The 23,987-nt window shown below is 34.7% G+C and overlaps 1 protein-coding gene and 1 long non-coding RNA gene across 4 annotated transcripts in view; both read left to right on the forward strand.

Annotated features, from left to right (window-relative positions):
• The window catches only part of LOC123545042 (uncharacterized), a 58,332-nt gene extending 51,864 nt beyond the window's left edge, over positions 1-6,468 (forward strand). Inside the window, exons 3-6 of one of the 2 annotated variants that reach the window (XM_053524407.1) lie at positions 280-1,525; positions 3,165-3,246; positions 4,464-4,538; positions 6,006-6,468. In XM_053524407.1, coding sequence (XP_053380382.1) covers positions 1,470-1,525; positions 3,165-3,246; positions 4,464-4,538; positions 6,006-6,131 — 339 coding nt within the window. In that variant the 5' untranslated portion in view covers positions 280-1,469 and the 3' untranslated portion in view covers positions 6,132-6,468. Of the gene's footprint in view, positions 1-279; positions 1,959-3,164; positions 3,247-4,463; positions 4,539-6,005 lie in introns of those variants that run through there. The other variant, XM_053524406.1, reaches the window with a different exon arrangement.
• A 256-nt stretch (positions 6,469-6,724) lies between these two features.
• On the forward strand, positions 6,725-23,586 carry LOC123545051 (uncharacterized). Of its 2 annotated transcripts, XR_008367309.1 has the most exons (9): positions 6,725-8,301; positions 8,798-9,317; positions 11,089-11,217; positions 12,826-13,182; positions 16,376-16,482; positions 18,235-18,320; positions 19,406-19,554; positions 22,869-23,021; positions 23,458-23,586. It is a non-coding gene; the product is annotated as an uncharacterized LOC123545051 (long non-coding RNA). The 2 variants fall into 2 exon arrangements; XR_008367308.1 differs by having other exon boundaries at positions 6,725-9,317.
• Positions 23,587-23,987: the final 401 nt, after the last annotated feature.

Consider the following 23,987-nt stretch of genomic DNA (forward strand, 5'->3'; position numbering starts at 1 on the left):
TGTTAATAATGGCAAACATTGCATGCAGTACTGGATTGTCCCAGGACCCAGCAATTTCCAGGACCCTGCAAAATTAGTATTTATGGTAACTATCTTCTTTGCACGGTACTGGTTTTTTTCCAGGAGTGAAAAGAAGAATGTGTGAAAAGTCATGTGTGCTTGTTTTGTATGGTAGTGTGTGTAGTGTGATTGTTGTTTTTACAAAAAATACAAAAAAAAAAGTTTGTGCATGTTCTTGTTTGTAGTATTAAATGTAATGATTTATTGTGACCATTGCAGGTGGCAAGAAAGAGCATCAATAGGCAGTTAACTAAATTTTGTCATGAGCAGGAAAGGGACATCAAAGAACAGTGGACAAGAATTTATTGTGAAGCCAAAAAAGGGACATCAGAGTGCAGTGGACGAGATTTTTTTAAGAAGGAAGAAAGAATATTAACAATTCAGTGGACTGGATTTAATTATGAATCGAGAAAAGGAACATCAAAGTGCAGTAAATGGAATTTTATTATGAAATGCAAGGAAGGGACATCAAAGTGCAATGGACTGGAGACTACTGGGGAGAAGATGTTGCTTCAAAAGATTGGTAGAGTTGCTTTTTGCTACAGGTGCAAAGCCCTGACAGATTTCTTTACTATTTATTGAGACATGCTAACGGTACCTTCAAGGAAGAAACATCAAAGTGCAATCGGCTTGGATTTTATTTAAGTGCAGTGGACGGACCGGATTTTCTAAGAATGAAGAGAGGATATTCTGATGTTAATGTGACCCATGAAAGTGACTGTATTCATTTATAGTGTTTAAAGTGAAGAAATAACATAAAAATATTAATCATTGGAATTGATACTTTTTGTGGGGGTGGGAATCTCTGTCCTGTGTATACCATTTCTTCCCATTCATCCTACCTAATATTTCATCCTGACCCTACCCATCCCATCCCTGATTGGTTAACCAGATATGATTGTACAAATAATATATGATATAGCATATTTGAATTAAAATATAAATGTAGAGCATGGCCACAAAATAAACAGAGAAAAGATGTGTATAAATCAATTTAATATGAAATATGTTGGTATGAAATCATGTCTTATTCATGCAATTGACACTTTCTATATTCACACTATATGAAGTGGTAAAAGTACACTTCTTTATAAGCAAATGTATGTATATGATAAAAAAGGTTGAAAACTTGAATTTTTCGAGACATTCATAATATTATTATGGATAGAGTCTATTATCTGAAGTGGAATAATTATTAAATCTGGAACCAAGCTTGTACAGCTTTTTTTCGGAAGTTACACTCTCGCGATATTTTGAAAAGAATTATTTTTAAAGGTAATTATGTTTTTCTCTTTCTTACATATTTGCTGAATTTCAAGAGTAATTTATATTTCTTGTTGCCATGCTTACTTACAGTACTTATACCAGTTCATTTTCATTCAGTTTGAGCTGCAAGGTGAAGCAGGAAAATGGTGTCAAGTGTCAAGGCAAGCCAAAGAAGCAGTACTGGATTTTCCCTAGAAAAGTATGAAGAAAGTCTGTGAAAAAAGTGACTGTGTTCATTTGTAGTGTTTAAAGTGAAGAAAGAACAAAAAAAGTTTGACAGCAAAAGAAGACCATTGAACTTAAATAGATTATATCACTTTGTACGAAAGAGCATTATTATGCAGTGAACTGGAATTTATTATGCAGCAAGAAAGGGACATCAAAGTGCAGTGGACAGGATTTTATTATGAATCAAGCAATGAATATTAAAGTGCAGAGGACTGGATTGAATTATGACACAGGAAAAGGAACATCAAAGTACAGTGAATGGAATTTTATTATGAAGAAAGGAAGAGACGTCAAAGTGCAATGGACTGGAGACTACTTGGGAGAAGATGTTGCTTCAAAATATTGGCAGAGTTGCTTTTTGCTACAGGTGCAAAGCCCTGACAGATTCCTTTACTATTGATTGAGACATGCTAACGTTGCCTTCGAGGACAATCCGGTGTCTATATGTCCGCTAGATTGTGGCGTTTTTTGGAGCGACTGGTCTGCAACATTGTGCCGGCAATGTTAAGATGATGGTTGTTCCTCTGTGTTTTGAGAGATGGAATCGGGGATTGTGAGGATTTGCATTTCTTCCATATTAAGACTGCCAATGACAACTGACTTTATGTCCCGTTCATATGTACAGTCGGCGATCGATTTGACTTTATTATGAAGCAGTAGAGGAATATCAAAGTGCAATTAACTGGATTTAACATAAAGCAAGGAAGGATTATCAAAGTGTTATGAATTAAATTGTTTCAGGACAGGAAGAAACAACATCAATTCTAATTGACTGGATTTTCTCAGGAAGAAAAGAAAGAACATAAGGAAGGAACATAAAAGTGCAATTAATTCAATTTTATTATGGAGCAAGGAAGAAACATTGAAATACAATCAACTTGGATTTTATTTAAGTGCAGTGGACAAACTGGATTTTCTCAGAGTGAAGAGAGGATATCTGAATGTTAATGTGACCCATAAAAGTGACTGTATTCATTTGTAGCCTTAAAAGTGAAAAAATAACATAAAAATGTTAATTATTGGAATTGATACTTTTGTGGGGGTGGGAATCTCTGTCCTGTGTATACCATTTCTTCCCACTCATCCTATCTTATTTCATCCTGACCCTGCCCATCCCATCACTGATTGGTTAGCCAGATATGATTGTACAAATAATATATAATATAGCATATTTGAATTAAAATATAAATATAGAGCATGGCCACAAAACAAAGAAAAGATGTGTATAAATCAATTTAATATGAAATATGTTAGTGTGAAAATGTCTTATTCATGCAATTGACACTTTCTATATTCACACTTTATATGAAGTAGTGTAAGTACACTTCTTTATAAGTAGATGTATGTATATGATAGAAAAACATAAATTTCTCGGGACTTTCATATTATTTTGGATACAGTGTATTATCTGAAGTGGAATAATTATTAAATCTGGAACCACGCTTGTACAGCTGTTTTGGAAGTTGCACTCTCGCGTTATTTTGAAAAATCTTGAATAAGAAAGGTAATATTTTTCTGTTTGGTACATATATGCAGAATTACAGGAGTAATTTATATTTCTTGTTGCCATGCTTATTTACAGTACTTATACCAGTTCATTTTTTCTTCAGTTTGAGCTGCAAGTTGAAGCAGGAAAATGGTGTCAAGTGTCAAGGCAGGCCAAAGAAGCAGTACTGGATTTTCCCCAGAAAAGTATGAAGAATGTTTGTGAAAAAAGTGACTGTGTTCATTTGTAGTGTTTAAAGTGAAGAAAGAACATAAAAAGTTTAAGGCAGCAAAAGAACGAACTTGTATCACTTTGCAAGAAAGAGCATCATTATGCAGTTAACTGGATTTTATTATGAAGCAAGAATGGGATATCAAATGCAGTGGACTGAATTTTATTATGAATCAAGAAAAGAATATCAAAATTCATTTGACTGAATTATATTATGAAGCAAGAAATGAATATCAAAGTGCAGTGGACAGGACTTTATGAAGAAAGGAAGAGACATCAATGTTATGATTTATGTGGTATCGGGCAGGAAGAAACAACATCAATTCTGATTGACTGGATTTTCTCAGGAAGAAAAGAAAGAACATATGAAAGGAACGTTAAAGTGCAATTGATTCAATTTTATTATGGAGAAAGGAAGAAACATCAAAGTGCTGTCGACTTGAATTTTATTTAAGTGCAGTGGACGGACTGGATTTTCTCAGAATGAAGAGAGGATATTCTGATGTTAATGTGACCCATAGAAGTGACTGTATTCATTTATAGTGTTTAAAGTGAAGAAATAACAGAAAAATGTTAATTTTTAGAATTGATACTTTTGTTGGGGTGGGAATCTCTGTCCTGTCTACACCATTTATTCCAATTCATCCTATCCTATTCCAACTTAACCCTGCCCATCCCATTCCTGATTGGTTACCCAGATATGATTGTATGAATAATACATAATATAGCATACTTGAACTAAAATATTAATGTGGAGCATGGCCAAAAAATAAGCAGAGAAAAGATGTGTATAAATCAATTTAATATGAAATATGTTAGTGTGAAATCATGTCTTATTCATCCAATTGACACTTTCTATAGTCACACATTATATAAAGTGTTAATAATACACTTCTTTATAAGTAGATGTATGTATATGATAGAAAAGGTTGAAAAAAACCTATTTTTCAAGACATTCATAATTTATTATAGATAGAAACTATTATCTGAAGTGGAATAATTATTAAATTTGGAACCATACTTGTACAGTTTTCAGAAGTTACACTCCAACAATATTTTGAAAAGTCTGGAAATTGTTTGAAAGGTAATATGTTATTCTACTTGGTACATATATGCAGAATTACAGAAGTAATTTGTATTTCTTGTTGCCATGCTTATTTACAGTACTTATACCAGTTCATTTTTTCTTCAGTTTGAGCTGCAAGTTGAAGCAGGAAAATGGTGTCAAGGCAAGTCAAAGAAGCAGTACTGGATTTCCCCCAGAAAAGTATGAAGAATGTCTGTGAAAAAAGTGACTGTGTTCATTTGTAGTATTTAAAGTGAAGAAAGAACATAAATATTATAATCATTGGAATTGATACTTTTTGTGGGGGTGGGAATCTGTGTCCTTTGTAGTCCAGTTCCTTCCCATCAGTCCTAACCCCATTTCATCTTGACTCGGTTCATCCCATTCCTGATTTGTAATCCAGATATGAATGTACAAATAATATATATCATATTTGAATTAAAATATTAATATATAGCATGACCACAAAATAAGCAGAGAGATGTGTATAGATGAATTTAATATGAAATATGTAAGTATGAAAATATGTCTTATGCAAGTGCAGTTGACACATACAATAGTAACACTTTATAAGAATTGATAAAAGTACACTTCTTTGTAAGTAAATATATGTGTATGATAGAAAAGGTTGAAAGCATGAGTTTTTGGGAGATGTTTATAATATTGTTACGGATTCAGTCTATTATCTTAAATGGAATAATTATTGAATCTGGAACCACTCTTGTGTTGAGCATGGGAACAAAATAAGCAGAGTATGGATTTGTATAAATGAATTCAATATGAAATAATTGTTCATGTGAAAATATGTCTTATTAATGCAATGAACATTAAATTTTGCTATAGTTAAACTTGATTGGAAGCGGTAAAAATACATTTCTTTGTAAAAATGTATAAATTATATGATAGAAAAGGTCAATAGACTGCCAATGACAACTGACAATGTCCCATTCATTTGTATAGTCAGCGATTGATTGGACTTTATGAAGCAGCAAAGGAATATAAAAGTGCAATAGAAAGGATTTAATATGAAGCAAGGAAAGATCATCTAAATATTATAAAAAGTAACATAATTAAAAATGTTAATTATTAGAATTGATACTTTTGTGGGGGTGGGAATCTCTGTCCTGTCTATACCATTTATTCCGATTCATCCTATCCAATTCCAACTTGACCCTGCCCATCCCATTTCTGATTGGTTACCCAGATATGATTGTATAAATAATACATAATATAGCATACTTGAATTAAAATATTAATTAGGAGCATGGCCAAAAAATAAGCAGAGAAAAGATGTGTGAAATCATGTCTTATTCATCCAATTGACAATTCTATATTCACACGTTACATGAAGTGTTAATAGTACACTTCTTTATAAGTAGATGTATGTATATGATAGAAAAGGTTGAAAACATGAATTTTTAGAGACATTCTTAATATTATTATAAATAGTTTATTATCTGAAGTGGAATAGTTATTCAATCTGGAACCACACTTGTACAGTTTTCAGAAGTTACACTCCAACGATATTTTGAAAAGTCTGGAAAAAGAATTGTTTGAAAGGTAATATGTTATTCTACTTGGTACATATATGCAGAATTACAGGAGTAATTTATATTTCTTGTTGCCATGCTTATTTACAGTACTTATACCAGTTCATTTTTTCTTCAGTTTGAGCTGCAAGTTGAAGCAGGAAAATGGTGTCAAGTGTCAAGGCAAGCCAAAGAAGCAGTACTGGATTTCCCCCAGAAAAGTATGAAGAATGTGTGTGAAAAAAGTGACTGTGTTTATTTGTAGTATTTAAAGTGAAGAAAGAACATAAAAAAAATTTAATCATTGGAATTGATATTTTCTGTGGGGGTGGAAATCTGTGTCCTTTGTAGTCCAGTTCCTTCCCATCAGTCCTAACCCTATTTCATCTTGACCCGGCCCATCCCATTCTTGATTTGTAATCCAGATATGAATGTACAAATAATATATATCATATTTGAATTAAAATATTAATATACAGCATGGCCACAAAATAAGCAGAGAGATGTATATAGATGAATTTAATATGAAATATGTTAGTGTGAAAATATGTCTTATGCATGCAATTGTCACATGCGATAGTAACACTTTGTAAGAATTGATAAAAGTATGTAATGCCGTAAATTATGATGATTTTAAAGGTATTATGATGTTACTGGCATTACTTATTATGTCCAAATAATAAAACACAGTTCCAGATTATCTTCTTTATTTTTCTTCGGTGGAGAACCACACAGTCAACAAATAACAATTTTCACACGGTTATCCGTATTATATAACAATTAGAAAAAAGGTTTAAGTATTAACAATCCTAGTGTTCTAGTGGAAAACCACGATGTTTCTACTTGGACATCCAAATCTATTCTCCTTAAAAATCTGCTGTCTTGAAAATATATTTTTTCTCACCATATAATAACTGACCAATTAAAATGACCCTTATTGTGACTGTAATTAACAGTATAAACCAATCAAATTCAAGAAAGCGTACATGGTAATAAAATTACAAGTATTTAAAATATTAACAAGTTTTGACAGCAATCAACACCTTATCAGTCAGCAAATCTTAACATTTAAATTATCAAGTCAGTCACAATGACCTTATCATAAATAGATTTAGAAGCCTTTTAGCACATTCTGGACTATCAAAGATTAAAGTGCATAAATGTGTCAAAGTTGAGACAACAATAAAGTTTTGACAAGTGTCATGAAAACATGAAAAGAATTTTCATTATTTAAAATTTTAGCAACATAAACTTATTGAATAATTTATCCTTATTGTAGTTTCTATGTTAAAAGATATACATTTTTGTGCTATCTGATTTTTTACCGATTTTTCTGATTTTTCACTGCACAACACTATGTACACTTCTTTGTAAGTAAATATATGTATATGATAGAAAAGGTTGAAACATGAGTTTTTGGAGATGTTTGTAATATTGTTATGGATTCAGTCTGTTGTCTTATATGGAATAATTATTGAATCGTAAATTTCATCCTGACTGATTGTCCTGATATGTTGATACAAATAATATATAATATAACATACCTGAATGAAAATATTAATGTAGAACTTAGTTGCATTCAAAGCAGAGAAAAGATGTGAATAGATAAATTTGATATGAAATATTTTTGTGTGAAAATATGTCATATTCATGTAGTTGACACTTTTTGACACTTTCTATAGTCACACTTTATAAGTGGTAAAAGTATACTTCTGTATAATGTATATATTCTGATGTTTATATAGTGTTTAGAGTGAAGAAAAAACATAAAATGTTAATAATTGAAATCGATACTTTGTAGGGGATGGGAACATTGTCCTGTCTATTCCAGTTCCTTCCCATTCATGCCTATCCTAAGCCAACCTGACCCGGTCCGTCCCATTTCTGATGGGTAATTCATGTATGATAGTACAATTAATATATAATATAGCATATTAGAATTAAAATATTTATGTTGAGCATGGCCCAAATAAAGGAAGAGAAAATATGTGTATAAATAGAATAATTATGAATATGTTTTATTTGTGCAGTTGACACTTACTATGGTAACACTTTATAAGAAGTGGTAAAAGTGCACTTCTTTATAAGTAGATATATATTTGATAGAAAATGTTAAAAACATTTGTTTTTTGAGCTGTTCATAATATTATTATGGAAACAGTCTATTACCTAAAGACAAATGATTATTAAATCTGGAACCACACTTGTATGGGCAAATGAAGGTTCATGTACAGTTGTTGAAAGTTACATTCTTGCTGTATTTTGAGAAGTATGGAAAAAGAATTGTTTGATAGGTAAAATACTTTTCTGTGTTTCAGTCATATTTGCTGATTTCGCTGACCAATGTTGAAGCTGTGGATTTTCCCAGAAGAATGTTTTCAAGAAGAGACTGTATTCATTTGTAGTGTTTGAAGTGACAAAAGAATAACAAATTGGTACTTACTGGAATTTATGTTTTTGTGGAGTTGGGAATCTGTGGTGTCTATTCCTGTTCCTTCCCATTCTGTCTTGTCCCATCCTGACCTGGCCAATCCATTCCTGATTGATAATCTAGAAGTGTTTGTAAATAGAACATGTTGCATAATTGAATTGTATATTGAAGTAGTGTTTTAGATATGGCCACAAAATATGCTGAAAAAAAGACAGTGTATAAAAAATATTAATACCAAGTGCTTTATTTATGCTATGGATACTTAGTTTAGATTATTATTGTATAAAACTAAAGTGTGTTTCAGGAAAGTATAATTTATAAGTCTGTACGAGTTTTGTCAAACATATGGATACAGTTATACAGTATTATACAGGATATAAGATAGAATAAATATTAAACCTGGAATGACATTTGTAGCAATATGTAAGGGAAAACTATTGGGTATATAAACATTGAATGTAACAACATGACAAGTCTCTTACATTAATATATGTTTCTAGAGACAGAAGACAAAAAGATGTTGAATGTGACAGCTGTAAATGCTGGAAATTTAAGTAGCAGGCTACAAGACTGATTTCCAAACCAAATGATAGGCACTGGTATGTATTGTTGTTTATAATGATACTTGTAGTGTTGTTTATAAAAGGTTTCATTGATATGTTCACCTGTTCAACACAGGTAAATGTCAACTTCTCCACTCATATTAGAGGTGGAGGATGATTGATTTAGACTTTAGTTTACCAGGATTTAACTAATATATTCCATGTAACTTTTACCATGATTTTAGATGCCTAAGTTCCAAAACATTATTAGCAGAAACGCCCATGGATGAAGAATCAGAAGGCTTAATCAACAGATGGTGAAAATTGTCACATGCTGTAAGAAAAATGTCAGCTGGAAAGATATAATCCCTCACACCACCAGTACCAACTCGGACAGATGGTATCTCAACATATAGTAGATTCACGGTGATACATTGTAGAGCAGATATAGCTGGTCAAATCATACAAGAATGTTGAGGTAATGAAACTTAAATTCATATTAAATTTATTTTTTTCATAACAGCCATTTACATTCGAACTTTTGCAGATAGTTAGGGAGTACACACAATGAACATTTAAACTTTCACCTCCTGCTGGCAAATGATTCTGCCTTTGTGACCAGTGCAGACCAAGATCAGCCTGTACCTCAGTGCTGTTCGCTATTCAGTCAGTAAATTTTAAGTGGACACTCCTTTGAATCATAAGTGGTACTGCCCAAATTAAATGATTGACCAGTCCATTATAGAAAAAAAGCAGGGTAAAGGTTAAAGCATATTGCCAACTGTTAAAGTTCTAATGCAAACTGCTACAAAGTTTTATTGCTTTTTTTTTTCATTTAAAAACAGAATTACATCAGTTATTAAAAAAACTGAATCATTTGATTTGTTCAAATTGAGATCATTCATTGTCAAATACAGGAACTCTTTGAGTTCAGCTTAATTTGAAATACATCATCAATCACATGCATGGACTGTACAGGGTATAGCTCTTCTCACTAGCTAGTATGCTGTTAAGGGGGATAGTTTTAACCTGTACAGACTAGAAAGGTACATATATCTGTATTCGTTGTCTATTGGGTGTACCTACTACATTAAGATACAAAAATGGTATGTATACTACGTCTGCGGAACAAAATTGTTTCTTTCTGGTATCAGGCTCGGTGAATACTGTGAAATCATTTTTTTTGCGTAGGACAAATTTTCGCGTATTTCGCGCCAGGACCGATGCGCGAATTTAAGACCGCGCTATTATTATTTTTTATATTTTTCATTGCTATAATTGCAAATGCGCGAATTAAAGTCCGCGCGAAACAGTCCTTCCTCACGTTTGCACGAAATTTCATGCCAGCGAATTTAAATGATTTCACAGTATAACTGTTTTCGGGTTGATAAATCCTCATATCAACCTATGAAAAAGTCAATAATTGTATAATATTGTCGCTTAAATATTTTTTTCTGCAAATGTCCGAGTGGATAAGAATTGTAAAAATTTCGTCAGGCTTCCTCAGCCACTTTTAAAGTAGATTTGAAACATCTACAACCTGCCTCATGCGTTTATGAACATAGATTATATGATACCTATTTTATAACATTGTAAACTTGATTCCTCGAAACTGTATTTGTTAGATTTTGAAATTTTAATAAATCATACATGTCAAATGTTAAATATAGATAAGTTACGGCTGCTAAAGTTAAATCTGTCACTAAAATACTGAACTTATTGAAGATCCTTGATTTTCACATTTTTAAAAATAGTGGGTTGAAAGCTTTCGTATGTGCGCAAATTGACTTAAAAACGGCATTAATGAAGAGTGTTTCTGCGCAATGGCTGCTCACTGCCGACAGCCAGCCAGACCCAAAATCACTTGAGCAGAAATTAGCATACAGGAAAACCTGCTGTCGCCTCTATTAAGCAGCCAACCTGTCTTAAGCAGCCAGTGCCTCATTTCCCTTCATTCTATAAATGACATGCATTAAGCAGTGGCATGCGATAAACAGCCACTTTTTCCCCCACTCTCTTGGCTGGTTGCTTTAGACAGGTTTTACAGTATGCTGATTTTAAAGACAATGTCAGCTCTTTTAAAAATGTTGTTGCTTTTTGTAAAAAATAGGGTGTTGATGATACCTATTCTGTTTCTGGTAAAGGATAATGAATGCTAGGCAAGTTTCTCAAACATTTCTTTTTTCATTTTCAAAAACTTCTTTCCCTGACAAAAAACATTGATATGAACAAAAAATTCATTGCTTCAGACATGGATAGTTGGTTTCCTGCGAAGAAGAATGGATGATGTTACACCTGCAGCCAGAGAGTTCGGAGAAAGGGATCAGCTCAAAGAACATTGGAGGGGTCTGATGACAATATTGATATAGGTTATGAAGGTAAGTCTGGTATCATTTAACAAGGTTTTTGGTTATTTAAAATACTTGTGCTGCTGTATATTTACTTTACAGTCTGACGGAAGTGTGCACACTATTTTTCAATTTCAGCTAGTTGAATGATCAAGTTTAACATTGATCTTTTGAGATGAAGAATGCAGCCAAGTGAAATAGTAGCAGATATACAAATAATAATAGTTCTGTGAAATTCATCATCAGTTTGTGCATTAAAAACACAGTTGTGTTGTCTTGATCTCATTTCTTAATTAATAATTTAATATATGCATGTACCATTTTAAGTTCTTTGTTCTTTTTGTAGTATACTTAACTCATTCTGCCCTAAAGCCTTATCTCCACTTCTGCCCTGCTGAAGTTTTTCTTTCTCCCGCCTAGGAGATACATTGATATTGTCAATACAATAAATTCTAAAGCCAACAAAGGGAGTTGGAAAAAGTGGCTGCTAAATGCAGGTAGTTTATAGAATGAATGATCATTTTGGAAAATGAGACACTGGCTGCTTAAGACAGGTTGGCTGCTTAATAGAGGAGACTGTGACAGCAGGTTTTAATGTATACCACTGAATACCTGGAGATATTATGAGATTTGTATTTTTTTGCTTGGGTTTGTTTTTTTTTAATTTGTGACATGACATTGTATGATATTATTGGTATGAAATTGGTAATTTAATGCAGCTGTGCAGTACAGTAATTTTTAGCTCACCTGAGAAAGTGCTTAAAGGTGAGCTTTTGTGATCGCCCTGTGTCTGTCGTCCGTCCGTCGTCAACAATTTGACTTAACACACTAGAGGTCACAAATTTGGCCCAATCTTAATGAAACTTGGTCAGAATGTTACCCTCGATAAAATCTTGGACGAGTTCCATATTGGGTCATCTGGGTTCAAAAACTAGGTCACCAGTTCAAATCTAAGGAAAAGCTTGTTAACACTCTAGGGGCATTTATGACTGTATCTTCATGAAACTTAGTCAGAATGTTAATCAGAATGTTAATCATGATGATCTCAAAGTCCAGTTTGAATCTGGGTCATGTAGGGTCAAAAACTAGGTCACAAGGTCAAATCAAAGGAAAAGCTAGTTAACACTCTAGAAGCCACATTTATGATCATATCTTAATGAAACTTGGTTAGAATATAAATCTTGATGATCTTTAGGTCAAGTTCGAATCTGGGTCATGTGGGGTCGAAAACTAGGTCACCGGGTCAAATCAAAGGAAAAGTTAGTTAATTAACACTTTAGAGGCCACATTTATGACCATATCTTAATGAAACCAACTTCATGATCTTTAGGTCAATATGTCAGGTGTTTTTGTTGTTGGTTTTGGATTAAAACTTCACCTCATTTTATATCTTTTTTATTTGGCTTGCTTGTTTAAATCCTGAACTGTACATTTTGTATTAATGATGCTTGATAATGTTTGTTTAATGTTGTGTATATACTGTATATAAACTCAATGTGTAGCCCTCGGAAATAAAGTGGATACTTATATACTTACTTACTTGAGTATGATGTTGCACTGCAAGCTTATAAGGTCTCAGTTTAGAAATATTATTTGAGCATAGGAAAGAAACAGCAATATTTTCTGGTTTATTCAAAGGTAATCTACAATATGATTCTACAACTGCCAATGAACTTCGGTAGAAGAGCTGGAGGGGAGTGCAGTGAGCAGATTGCAGTACAGTCAACCCTGTCTATAAAGACCACCCTTGGGAGAGCCAAATGTGGTCTTTATTGGGAGGTGGCCATTATTCACAGGTTAAGATATATTGTAAATGTTAAAATGGGAAACAAAACATGTGTTCTTTAGAGCCAGGTGGTCTCTGTTCAGAGGTGGTCTTTAACACGGGTTTGACTGTATACACATCAGTGGGAGTGGAACAGGCAGATTTCAATACATACTACATCAGTGGGAAAAGCACATTGAAGTTCAGCTGTTTCCAGCTTGAAACACATGGTATAATTTGTTTTTAGCTGAACTATTATGAAGTATATGGAGAGCAATCCTACTTGATTCAAACTTAAAACAACTTTTCCATATCATCACCCAGATCATTCCACACAAGATACATAAATCTGGCATCAATATATTATGAATAATGCCCCATTTTTTTTTAACCAGGTTTTCAACGAAAACCTGAGTTATTAGATTGGGGTATGTCGTTGGTCGGTCGGGCGGGCGGCGTCAAACTGGTGTTTCGGGTCAATAACTTTTGTTTCGGTAAAGATATTTGAATAAAACTTGGTATGTATGTAGCTTATATCAAGACAAAGGCTGGGATTGATTTTGGGGTTTCTGGGGTCAAGGTCAAGGTCACTGTTACTTCAAATAGAAAAAGGGTTTCCGGTCAATAACTTTTGTTTGGGTAAAGATATTTGAATAAAACTTGGTATGTATGTAGCTTATATCAAGACAAAGGCTGGGATTGATTTTGGGGTTTCTGGGGTCAAGGTCAAGGTCACTGTTACTTAAAATAGAAAAAGGGTTTCCGGTCAATAACTTAACTTAGGAATGAGCTATCATGATGAAACTTGGTGTATAGAAAACTTATATAAAGTTGTAGCTTGGGATTGATTTTGGGGTTTCTGGGATCAAGGTCAAGGTCATTGTTACTAAAAATAGGGTTAGGGTTTAGGGTTAGGGTTAGGGTTGTGCTTTAAAGTGGTGCACTGTGATTCAGTATACTTTTTTATTCTTATGAAAAGTGTTGAAAACCTGGTTTCGTGGCATTGCCGCGTTTCTTGTCTTAGAATTTCAGGTCAATTCATGATGCTATTTTTCTCAACCTTCTTGCAGAAATATTTCATGAAGCATACCTAGTAGATGATAAGATGCTGTTCCACTTGAAAGCCCCCCCCCCCCACGCTAAGCTCAGTAGAGAGAGCATAGATATACAGATTGATTAAAGGGTTGTCAGTTTGATACCTGGGTGGTGCATATGTTGTCTGTGATGATTTGAGCCGCGCCATGAGAAAACCAACATAGTGGGTTTGCGACCAGCATGGATCTAGACCAGCCTGCGCATCCGTGCAGTCTGGTCAGGATCCATGCTATTCAATTTCAAAGCCTATTGTAATTATAGAAAATGTTAGCGAACAGCATGGATCCAGACCAGCCTGCGCATCCGTAAACCCACTATGTTGGCTTTCCCATGGCGCAGCTCATTTGATAACAGACACTGTGTCTGAAATCATTCATCCTCCACCGCTGATTCATTTGGAGAAGTTGGCAGTTACTTGCGGAGAATAGGTTTGTACTGGTACAGAATACAGGAACACTGGTTAGATTAACTGGCTGCCAAGTAACTGAAATATTGTTGAAAAAATGGTGTTGAACCCAAACAAACTCACCACTGGATCTTTGTTACTAAATACATTTTATTCAGACTTGCAGGAGTCTAGGAGTCGTTAAGGTGAGTCTTCACAATTGAATAATCTGAGGTGTTCGTGTAAAGTCATTAAAGAATAAAGACTAGATACGGAAATGAAAATCATTCAGTGAATAGATAGCAGTATGTATGTAAATCTATTACAATGGACTAGATATGGAAATGAAAATCAATGAATTGATAGCAGAATGTATGTAAATCTATTACAATGACAAGTTTACTTTTCTTTTAAAGTTAAAATACCATTTTAAAACATCTGAGACATTGAATTAATAGAAAAATGTCACTCTTAAAATCAGCTTGAAATGCTTGGATCTCTTTGATTATGGGGGAAATTATACCTTAAAATCAAGCAACGGAGCCTATGAATTTTAGTTCACCATATTATAGGCCACATTTTCAATTACGACTGTGAGAAGTTTCATTAAAATATTGTATATTGTAGAAAAAATTCTTTTGATAAAAATGTTACCAAAATTGTTGTATTTTTCCCATTATAAAAATTTTCAAATGAATCTAGAAAAAAAAAAAAAAAAATGGCCAAATTTTCAAAATTTTAATATATTCTGTTTTGGAAAATCAGGCTTTTATAGACACTACAAAAAATTTGACCTGAATGTGCAGAACTACCTTAAAGTCCATAATGCTTTAAATTTTTATCGTAAGAATTTTTCATATTCATGTTATGCATACTTACATGGTTAGAAAAGCACTACTTTTAATATTGCACATGAACGGTTTTAACTAGATCATTAAAGGGAGGTAATAAAAACAATTGATTCAATAAAAATTTTTAGTATATTTAGCAATATTCAAACTTTTGACTAACTTGAAAGAAATTAATTATCAGAAATGGGATTTAACAAGAAATTAATGTATTTATGTTCAGAACGGAAAATGTAGCAACCACATTTTAAACAAAGACATAATGAGCATGCCAGTGATAACTTCCTCAGATGTTTCTTTCGCTATCCAGCACTGCAGTAGTTGAGCATGCCAGTGATAACTTCCTCAGATGTTTCTTTCGCTATCCAGCACTGCAGTAGTTGAGCATGCCAGTGGTAACTTCCTCAGATGTTTCTTTCGCTATCCAGCACTGCAGTAGTTGAGCATGCCAGTGATAACTTCCTCAGATGTTTCTTTCGCTATCCAGCACTGCAGTAGTTGAGCATGCCAGTGATAACTTCCTCAGATGTTTCTTTCGCTATCCAGCACTGCAGTAGTTGAGCATGCCAGTGATAACTTCCTCAGATGTTTCTTTCACTATCCAGCACTGCAGTAGTTGAGCATGCCAGTGATAACTTCCTCAGATGTGTTCTTTCACTATCCAGCACTGCAGTAGTTGAGCATGCCAGTGATAACTTCCTCAGATGTGTTCTTTCACTATCCAGCACTGCAGTAGTTGAGCATGCTGTCTGCTGTGACAGCTGTTTCTTTATAATTATTTACACATAAATTAAATTTTGCTATATCAACAAAAACTTTGGTACTCAATGATTTTTGTAATTCATTGTAGAGTTGCCTATTAAAAATAGAAATACAGATTTTATTTAAAGACAGTGAAATTGTAAATTCCCAAAATCATACCTAGTTAGAAAGGTAATTAAGGTGTCACAGTTCCTAATTTGATATGGTTTTATAGCTAGAGCCAGTTGAAAGGCATAAATTTCAAGAACTTGGTCTTTATTCCTGTTCTGGTTTTCACATTTGTTGAACCTTTTGGCCTAAATGCAAAATGATCAATGAAATGTTTCATTTCAGCCAATGTGGACAGCCTAGGAGGTCCTCATCAAGTTGCAGTAGATTCATTGAAAAAAGAAATGGAGTAAGCTGTACTTATTGTGTTCTGCTACCTGTAAAGAAATGGGGTAAGCTTTACTTATTGTGTTCTGCTACCTGTAAAAAAAATGGGGTAAGCTTTACTTATTGTGTTCTGCTACCTGTAAAGAAATGGGGTAAGCTTTACTTATTGTGTTCTGCTACCTGTAAAAAAATGGGGTAAGCTTTACTTATTGTGTTCTGCTACCTGTAAAAAGTGGGGTAAGCTTTACTTATTGTGTTCTGCTACCTGTAAAAAAATGGGGTAAGCTTTACTTATTGTGTTCTGCTACCTTTTAAAAAAATGGGGTAAGCTTTACTTATTGTGTTCTGCTACCTGTAAAAAAATGGGGTAAGCTTTACTTATTGTGTTCTGCTACCTGTAAAAGGTAAGCTGTACTTATTGTGTTCTGCTACCTGTAAAAAAATGGGGTAAGCTTTACTTATTGTGTTCTGTAAAAAAAAAAAAAAACCATCTCATTTTACAAAAACCCAGAATATTTTTCATCATTGTTATGTGGTAGAATCTTTGCATACAGATCCAAAGGTATTTTACATCATCAATTCAATGGGGAGGTTGCAAGTTTGATGTCAAAAATGTAGAAAGTTTACCTCCTTGTGAGACACCAGGTACGGTTCTTATCCCACTGCTAGAGGAATCAAAATTATAAAAAAACGGTTTCAAATTTTCTTCACAGTCCAGCTGAAAATACATTTTAGTGAACTATTAAGATAAAAGAATTTGTATACTGTAAAATCATAAATATTCATGAGGGACTAATTTTCGTGGATTTCGTGACCGAGTCAATCCACGAAATTTAATCCAAACGAACATCCATTTTATGTTCAGAATTTGAAATCCATGAATTCATATCCCCACAAAATTGCAGTTTTGACCAAAACCACTAAAGTCCGTGCCAACGAATTTAAATGATTTTTCAGTAATCTATTTTGTTTTATTAAGGTTTATTAAGGTTTATATTATGCCCCTAGGGTTAAAATAGGCCACGCCCTGGGGTCACTTAGTTATAATGTGAGTTATATAGGAAAAATACTTAAAAAATCATCTGATCCTATTTCCAAGACTGTTTAATTATAATTACCTGATGACCCCATGTAATATGATGTCACTTGACTGTGACCTTGACCTACTTTTTGTTTTATACAGCATTGAAATTTTGATGACATACACAGTTTTTCACACATATCATAAAACTGAATTTCATTGACCATGATTGTGACCTACTGACTTTCTTAATATTTTATCATCAGTTTGACATTTGAAACATGTAGCTCATATTACTCAGGTGAGCTATCCAGGGTCATCATGACGCTCTTGTTTCACAGTAGCCATTACCCTGCTAAATTTCTATAATGAACTTGTGCATATTTCAGTTTGGACAGTACCATTATCTTTTAAAAGGGTTGCATACCAAAAAGATACCGACATAATGGCAAGTAGTGCAGATCATGATCAGACTGCATGGATTTGCAGGCTGGTCATGATCTACACTGATCACTAAGGCAGAATCATTATGTCTCCCCCAGGAGACATATTGTTTTTGCCCTGTCCGTCCGTCCGTACGTCACACTTCATTTCCGAGCAATAACTGGAGAACCATTTGACCTAGAACCTTCAAACTTTATAGGGTTGTAGGGCTGCTGGAGTAGACGACCCCTATTGTTTTTGGGGTCACTCCGTCAAAGGTCAAGGTCACAGGGGCCTGAACATTAAAAACCATTTCCGATCTAGGTTTATATATGCTGTTATATTTTGTTTCATTGAGATATTTTCTATCCAGGAATCTTCAGACGCACATAATGACATGGTCAACATTATGGAAGTTCATGGAGTATGCCCGTGGCCAGACTGATCTTCATCTCTTAGGTACGTATGAAATTTTTATGTTCTTCAGTGTTAATCAGCAACAGAAAAATAAGTATTTCTTTTTTTAGTCATATTTTGGTGTATCTTACTTTAAATAACTCGCGGCATGCAAATCCGAGACTATTATGTTCAGTTGATGTGTTTAGTGGAAATATACTGTGGATCTATGTGCTGGTCAAAGAAATGTATAAAATACAACTACTGTTTTCTGTTGCTTGAGAGCAATTACTGGTTTAGAAAAATTGAAACTGGTTTCAACTAGTAATCATCTCAGTCCTATGTTTTAGCTCACTGGAGCACAAAGTGCTCATGGTGAGGTATTGTGATCACACTGTATCAGTTGTCTGTGTTTGCATGTGTCAAGTAGACCGTCCTCGAAATTTATGTTTAAAGAAATTCTCCTCCAAAACCACTGAAAGCTTTGCCTGGATGTTGCTTGGGTGGTCCTCTACCAAAGTTGTTCAAACAGTTCTGCTTGGTTGCACATTGGGTCCAGTAGAGGTAAAAATTGAAAAATCATCAATTGACATTTCCTTCTAAACCGATGGTCTGAATTAGAAGTAATTTTACACAAATGATCCTTATGTGACCCTCTACCAAGATTTTTCAAATTATTTTGATTCGTCAAGAAACATGGCCGTCAAAGGGCGTGGTCACTTTTCCCTATATGTATACAGTCAAATACCTTTAAAAACTCACCATTTTCAAAGAACTGTTACATGATTATGTTTGTTTTGATGCATTTGCAATAGTGTACAACTGGTGAAATTTCACATAACTGGGTGGAACACAGTTTTCAGCAATTGTTTATTTTTATTTCTTTGCAAATGGCATTCATTTTCAAAGGAGGACAATTTTGTCAGAATATTTTTAGTATCCGTCATATGGGACAGTACGGCAGAACATGTAATGGTCAGGTAAAATATTGGTAAAGATGTTGTTCGTTTATCAAATATTTCTGTGTTTTGATGATAAAATCCTAGTAAGTTTATTAGTGTATTATATGTTTATTTTGATGGAATCCATTTTACAAGCTACATATTTGTATTTTGCAGTATGTATGTACATGAATTATTTTTCTTAAGAGGTTGAAGTTGCAAGACTGATGGAAAATGACAGTGACTGGACAGACAATGATGATGGTGAAGAACTATAGAAAACTTCGGAAAACTTTTAATAGTGGTCATCAACAAGCAGTCATTGATTCCAGTATTCCAGCCAATGTATCGCTCTCGTAGGTAGCAAAATGATTAAGATACTGTTTGTCAAATTGTTTTTTTAGACTGCTGTTTCAGAATTAAATTTTTAGCTCACCTGTCATGAAGTGACAAGGTGAGCTATTGTGACCACTTGATGTCCGTCGTGCGTCGTCCATCAACATTTTCTTAAAAAATCTTCTTGAAAACCACTAGGCAGAATTACACCAAACTTCACAGGAATGATCTTTGGGTGGCCCCCTTTCAAAATTGTTCAAAGAATTGAATTCCATGCAGAACTCTGGTTGCCATGGCAACCGAAAGGAAAAACTTTAAAAATCTTCTTGTCCAAAACCACAGGGCCTAGGGCTTTGATATCTGGTGTGTAGCATCATCTAGTGGTCCTCTAACAAAATTGTTCAAATTATCCCCTAGGGTCAAATATAGCCCCGCCCTGGGGATCACATGGTTTATATAGACTTATATAGGGAAAACTTTGAAAATCTTCTTGTACAAAACCGCATGGCCTAGGGCTTTGATATCTGGTGTGTAGCATCATCTAGTGGTCTTCTACCAAGGTTGTTCAAATTATCCCATTAGGGTCAAATATGGCCCCACCCCTGAGGTCACATGGTTTATTATATAGACTTATATAGGGAAAACTTTGAAAATCCTCATGTACAAAACCACATGGCCTAAGGCTTTGATATTTGGTATGTAGCATCATCTAGTAGTTCTCTACCAAGGTTGTTCAAACTATCCCCCTAGGGTCAAATGTGACCCCCCCACCCCAGGGGTCCCTTGTTTTACATAGACTTATATAGGAAAAAAAGTTTAAAAATCTTCTTGTTTGAAACCACAACACTTAGACCTTTGATATTTGGTTTGTAGCATTGTCTTATGGTCCTCAACCAAAACTGTTCAAATTGTACCCCTTGGATGAAAAGAGGCCCTGCCCTGGGGGTCCTAAGTTTTATACAGACTTGTATAGGAAAAAGCTTTAAAAATCTTCTTGTCTGAAACCATACGACCTAGGCATGATGCATTGTGTAGTAGTCCTCTACCAAAATTGTTCATATTATGCCCCTAGGGTTAAAATAGGCCACGCCCTGGGGTCACTTAGTTATAATGTGAGTTATATAGGAAAAATACTTAAAAAATCATCTGATCCTATTTCCAAGACTGTTTAATTATAATTACCTGATGACCCCATGTAATATGATGTCACTTGACTGTGACCTTGACCTACTTTTTGTTTTATACAGCATTGAAATTTTGATGACATACACAGTTTTTCACACATATCATAAAACTGAATTTCATTGACCATGATTGTGACCTACTGACTTTCTTAATATTTTATCATCAGTTTGACATTTGAAACATGTAGCTCATATTACTCAGGTGAGCTATCCAGGGTCATCATGACGCTCTTGTTTCACAGTAGCCATTACCCTGCTAAATTTCTATAATGAACTTGTGCATATTTCAGTTTGGACAGTACCATTATCTTTTAAAAGGGTTGCATACCAAAAAGATACCGACATAATGGCAAGTAGTGCAGATCATGATCAGACTGCATGGATTTGCAGGCTGGTCATGATCTACACTGATCACTAAGGCAGAATCATTATGTCTCCCCCAGGAGACATATTGTTTTTGCCCTGTCCGTCCGTCCGTCCGTACGTCACACTTCATTTCCGAGCAATAACTGGAGAACCATTTGACCTAGAACCTTCAAACTTTAAAGGGTTGTAGGGCTGCTGGAGTAGACGACCCCTATTGTTTTTGGGGTCACTCCGTCAAAGGTCAAGGTCACAGGGGCCTGAACATTAAAAACCATTTCCGATCAATAACTAGAGAACCACTTGACCCAGAATGTTGAAACTTCATAGGATGATTGGTCATGAAGAGTAGATGACCCCTATTGATTTTGGGGTCACTCCTTGAAAGGTCAAGGTCACAGGGGCCTGAACATTGAAAACCATTTCCGATCAATAACTAGAGAACCACTTGACCCAGAATGTTGAAACTTCATAGGATGATTGGTCATGAAGAGTAGATGACCCCTATTGATTTTGGGGTCACTCCATCAAAGGTCAAGGTCACAGGGGCCTGAACATGGAAAACCATTTCCGATCAATAACTGGAGAACCACTTGACCCAGAATGTTGAAACTTCATAGGATGATTGTACTTGCAAAGTAGATGACCCCTATCGATTTTGGGGTCACTCCATTAAAGGTCAAGGTCACAGGGGCCTGAACATTGAAAACCATTTCCGGTCAGTAACTTGAGAACCACTTGACCCAGAATGTTGAAACTTAATAGGATGATTGGTCATGCAGAGTAGATGACCCCTAACGATTTTGGGGTCACTCTGTGAAAGGTCAAGGTCACAGGGGCCTGAACATTGAAAACCATTTCCGGTCAGTAACTTGAGAACCACTTGACGCAGAATGATGAAACTTCATAGGATGATTGGTCATGCAGAGTAGATGACCCCTATTGATTTTGGAGTCAGTCAATTAAAGGTCAAGGTCACAGTGGCCTGTTCATGTAAAATCATTTTTTGGGATCACTCTGTTAAAGGTCAAGGCCACAGGGGCCTGAACATGGAAAACCATTTCCAATCAATAATTTGAGAACCTCTCTACCCAGAATGTTGAAACTTCATAGGATGATTGTTCATACAGAGTAGATGACCCCTATTGTTTTTGGGGTCACTACGTTAAAGGTCAAGGTCACAGGGGCCTGAACATTGATAACCAGTTCCGATCAATAACTTGAGAACCACTTGACCCAGAATGTTGAAACTTCATAGGATGATTGAACATGCAGAGTAGATGACCCCTATTGATTTTGGAGTCAGTCAATTAAAGGTCAAGGTAACAGTGGCCTGTTCATGTAAAATCACTTTTTGGAAATAACTTGAGAACCACTTGACCTACAATGTTGAAACTTAATAGGATGATTGGACATGCAGAGTAGATGACCCCTATTTATTTTGAGGTCACTTGATCAAAGGTCAAGGTCACAGGAGCCTGAACAGTGACTTGAGAACCACTAGGCCAAGAGTTTTGAAATTTAGCAGGATGACTGGACATGCCAAGTAGATGATCCCTATTGCAGCCAACCATCAGTGTCTCTTTGACTTTCGCTCCTGACCCCTATTGACTTCTTGCCTATAGGACTTTGCATTTGGGGAGACATGCGCTTTTTTACAAAAGCATTTTCTAGTTTGTGCCAGCATGGTAAGGGTTAAAATTATAAGATTATTAAATTTAATGCCAGCTTGCACATTTTTTGAAGCTCATGAAATTCTCTGTAGTACATGAATTATTTTTCTTCAGAGGTTGAAGTTGCAAGACTGATGGAAAATGACAGTGACTGGACAGACAATGATGATGGTGAAGAACTATAGAAAACTTGGGAAAACTTTTAATAGTGGCCATCAACAAGCAGTCATTGATTTCAGTATTCCAGCCGATGTATCCCTCTCATAGGTAGCAAAATGATTAAGATACTGTGTGTCAAAGTTTTTTTTTTTTAGACTGCTGTTTCAGAATTTCATTTTTAGCCCACCATCATCAGATGGTGGGCTATTCAAATCACTCTATGTCTGTTGTCCGTCTGTCAGTTAACAATTTCTCATTATCGCATCTCCTCGGAAACTGCTGGGGGGATTTTGACCAAACTTTGTCAGAATGATGTTTTGGTACCCTTGTTGTGTCCCCCTGAACTATAACTATTGTGTATGGAAACAGTTAGTGGTATAACCATAATAAGATAGCATCATGCAGACTGGATGTTTATTCAGCATTCATAATAGGAAGAAAGTAAAAACAAGTAATATTTATGAGTAGTTTTATATTCCAATTTAGATAAGTAACAGTATTTAACTTTTAAGATTTTGTTGACATTTACCCATTTGTCTCTTAGGTTAACTTTAAAGCAGTACTTGCACTGTCATGTGGGGGAAAAACATGAAATGGAAACGATCACTTACCAGCGCACACAGTTGACTTGAGAAGAAATTTCTTATTAGTCGGGTGATTTTTTTAAACATAACTTTCTTACATCATTGTGCAAATGTTGAGTATAAATCAAGCCTAGAAATTTAGATGGGAATGTTCTACATACGAATTTGACTGAAAGAAATATGTCTCAAGTCATTTCTTACCCATATGGCATCATATGAGAAAATTGTTGTCTGCTTACAGAGGATAGGTCAGTAAAAGGAGAAATACTGGACAGCTAAATATACAATATAAACATGTTTAACCCTTACCCTGCTAAATTTCTATAATGAACTTGTCAGTCGTTTAGTTTTGGACAGTGGTATTTACTGTTAAAAGGGGTGCTAACCAGAAAGTTTCTGACTGAATGGCAAACAGTTCAGATCTTGATCAGACTGCACAGATATACAGGTTGATCATTATCTACACTGGTAGCTAAAGCAGATTTGTGTC

This window comes from Mercenaria mercenaria, chromosome 15 (assembly GCF_021730395.1).
Source record: "Mercenaria mercenaria strain notata chromosome 15, MADL_Memer_1, whole genome shotgun sequence".
Classification (NCBI taxonomy): Eukaryota; Metazoa; Mollusca; class Bivalvia; order Venerida; family Veneridae; genus Mercenaria; species Mercenaria mercenaria.